A 2,999-nucleotide genomic window follows, 5' to 3' on the forward strand; every position below is an offset into this window, starting at 1 on the left:
ATGCACGCGCCAGTCATCGCCCCCTTCTTTCTCATTTGCTATTCAATTCTCGCAGTTATTGGAGCCCCTGGTAAGACACTGACGCTTTAGAAAATCGTTTTCCTAATAGTTGATTTGCAAAAAACTTATTCTTTTCACTTTCAGGATCCTGCAGATCTTTTGCAATTTTGAAGGTTTTGATTTTAAGTGACTTCAAACGGATTCCTGTGCATATGTTGCATGATGGATCCTATAGTCCCAAGGCAAATAATCGTTCATTACTTACAATTCAATTTTAATACAAAGCAAGCTGTTCTTGTTTCTTGTATGTTGTGTATTTATTGGAAAATGATCCATTAGACGCCGGATTGTAAGGAACAACTTTGTATGACTATTAAATTGTAATTACTGTTATATATACTATCCATTCCAATTCAGCAGAATGCAATCGAGCCTTTCAATTGACTGTACGTTGAATACTTTGTCATAGTGTTGCGAAATGCTCTTCTGCATGGATCACATTGCAATATTTGAAGATGATTTATTTTGTGGTTGTACTTTATGAGATGTTTTGTATTTAAATAAACATTTAGCGATCATATTAATCTACAGTGCTGTCGAAGGATATATTAAAGTATAGAATTCCCAATGGATGGCACCACTGCTTTCAGGAATTAATTCAATATAATCCAAAGACGTCAGTGGAAATGCAATATTTTTAAGCCATTGATATTTTGATTCTCTGCAGCAAAGTTTCGAGTATTTTCGATAATTCGATTTTTAGATAATTACCCAGAAAAGCGTTGTTAACAATTACGAGAAAGTGTAGTGGCATTTCGTCTCGAAATACCTCACTGTATGTAGCATTCACCAGAACAACTTCAGCAAACGGATTTAGACTTGAGAAGTGTGAGATGTATCCAAACGTTTTGATCAATGTAACATCTGATAGAAGGGCGCAGAAGCAGAGCAGCTGAGGTGACAATTCCAGATAGTGTTACGAGTAGCTTTATGAGTTAAATCTTCAAATGACACAGTTAGTAGTATCAATTTTAGGATACACAGGAAACAGATTGAAGTTAGCTGAGATTTCAGATCATTTTGTATGATTTTATGAAACCGATGTGGTGAGTCATCAGAAGTTCCGAAAAATCGTAGGTTGATATTATAAAGGATGAAACATCACTCATAAGGAGTTTCATCTTTATGAGTTGAAGGTTGACTGGCATTTGGTATGTATAATTCATGGCAATCACATTACTTCATTTGTTCCTGAATTGTACAAATCATAACTGATAATTATGTAGTGACAAGAGAGTGATGTTTAATTGATTATATTCATAGATGTTTGATGCTGCAATGGATGTCCAATATTTATCAACTGTTTCAAAAAGGCAGAGACTCGAAGTGGCAGGTTGATGTTTGAAGAATGCACAAAGCAGCAGATAGTGTTTGGAATGCGTTCAGTTATACCTTTCTCTTTTAATATCTCACAGCCAACTTGCTGGGAATCATAGTCCTATGTCGAGGAAGATGTGGTCTCTCCCGGTGCATCACCTACTACCTGGTGGCGATCGCAGTGACTGATTTCCTTGTCATCATCTTTGCAGTCATTCTCAACCGAATCAGCCGCTTCTACTTCCGGGAAAGTGTCCTGTCTACCACTCCTGCATGCACTCTCAGCATCGTGGTAGTCTTTGCCATCTGGGATTGTTCCGTCTGGCTGACAGTTGCCTTTACCTTCGACCGTTTTGTGGCCATCTGTTGCCAGAAATTGAAGAGCAGGTACTGCACAGAGAAGATGGCGTCATTAGTCATCGGGATAGTTTGTGCATTGTGCTGCATCAAGAACATCCCATTCTACTTTATCTATGAACCCATATACATCTTAGATGGGATATCCTGGTTTTGCAACATCAAAGCCACTTACTACATCCAGCCAGCTTGGCAGGTTTATAGTTGGTTCTTCCAGATGTATACTCCCTTTCTCCCGTTCTGTGCCATTCTGGTGCTCAATGTCCTGACCATAAGACAGATCGTAGTGGCCAACAGAGCCCGCAGAAGGATCCGGAGCACAGAGAAGCAGCATGACTCAGAGATGGAGAACCGCAAGAGATCAATTATTCTGCTGTTCGCTATCTCTTTCAGTTTTCTCCTCCTGTGGGCCCCTCTTGTTGGACATTTCAGCTTCACGAAGCTTACAGACGAGGGTTACTATGGTGGCCTTGATTTCAGTGACCCTCGGTATATCTTCCAAGAGGCAACCAATACACTTCAGTTACTAAGTTCCTGCAACAACGTCTTCATTTACACAATATCTCAGAATATGTTTCGAGAGGATTTGAAGAATGTTCTGATCTACCCCTTTGCCTCCCTCATTAATTGCTTTAAATAGTGTGGGGAAAGAAACATCTCTTCATGTTGTTTCTTTTCCATCAGTGTAGCGCAGAGTACAATGCTTAATCTGCATTTAATACAGAAAATTATGGAAAACCAAGACAAATAACAAAATGGCAGAACGTCCATTCTCCACCTCTGACAATTATTTGCAATCGACCCTAAACAAATGTAGAACAATTGAAAATTCGTCCTTTCTTGAAGAGAGGCGAACTCACGATCTATGTCCCATTCCCATCCCAACCTAACTGCTTGCAGTCTGCAATGGTCTTGTCCAAGTGGCATTTGTAAATTTATTTATGACTGTCCCCATTTCAGTTCTTCCTACCTATTCCCATTCATTCATTCTTTACTCACTCCTTTCCTTCCAGCCTTGCTGCATCACTCCGTGCTCCACTGCCATTCTTTGTTTTTCAGACCAATCGTTTCTATTCATCCCAGTTTCTTCTTCATGATAGCCTGAAATGTATCATTATCCAGAAGAAAACCCAGTCCAAATGTTTGAACCGCATCGCCAAGAATAATGTTTTCAATTGATCATTGAAGCTGTCTGTTTTACAATCCATGCTCCTACTGATAAACCTCGATTTTTTAACTGGCTATCAACATTAGCAAGTTCTTAC

At 39.3% G+C, this 2,999-nt stretch overlaps 1 protein-coding gene across 1 annotated transcript; it reads left to right on the top strand.

The window, feature by feature from the left end:
• Positions 1 to 2,374, top strand: LOC132807045 (probable G-protein coupled receptor 139). The gene is made up of 2 exons (XM_060821350.1): positions 1 to 70; positions 1,476 to 2,374. Exons 1-2 carry the CDS (start codon positions 1 to 3, stop codon positions 2,372 to 2,374), a joined length of 969 nt encoding a protein of 322 aa, XP_060677333.1.
• The last annotated feature ends 625 nt before the right edge of the window (positions 2,375 to 2,999 follow it).

The sequence above is a fragment of the Hemiscyllium ocellatum genome (genome assembly GCF_020745735.1).
Source record: "Hemiscyllium ocellatum isolate sHemOce1 chromosome 27 unlocalized genomic scaffold, sHemOce1.pat.X.cur. SUPER_27_unloc_1, whole genome shotgun sequence".
NCBI classification, from domain to species: domain Eukaryota; kingdom Metazoa; phylum Chordata; class Chondrichthyes; order Orectolobiformes; family Hemiscylliidae; genus Hemiscyllium; species Hemiscyllium ocellatum.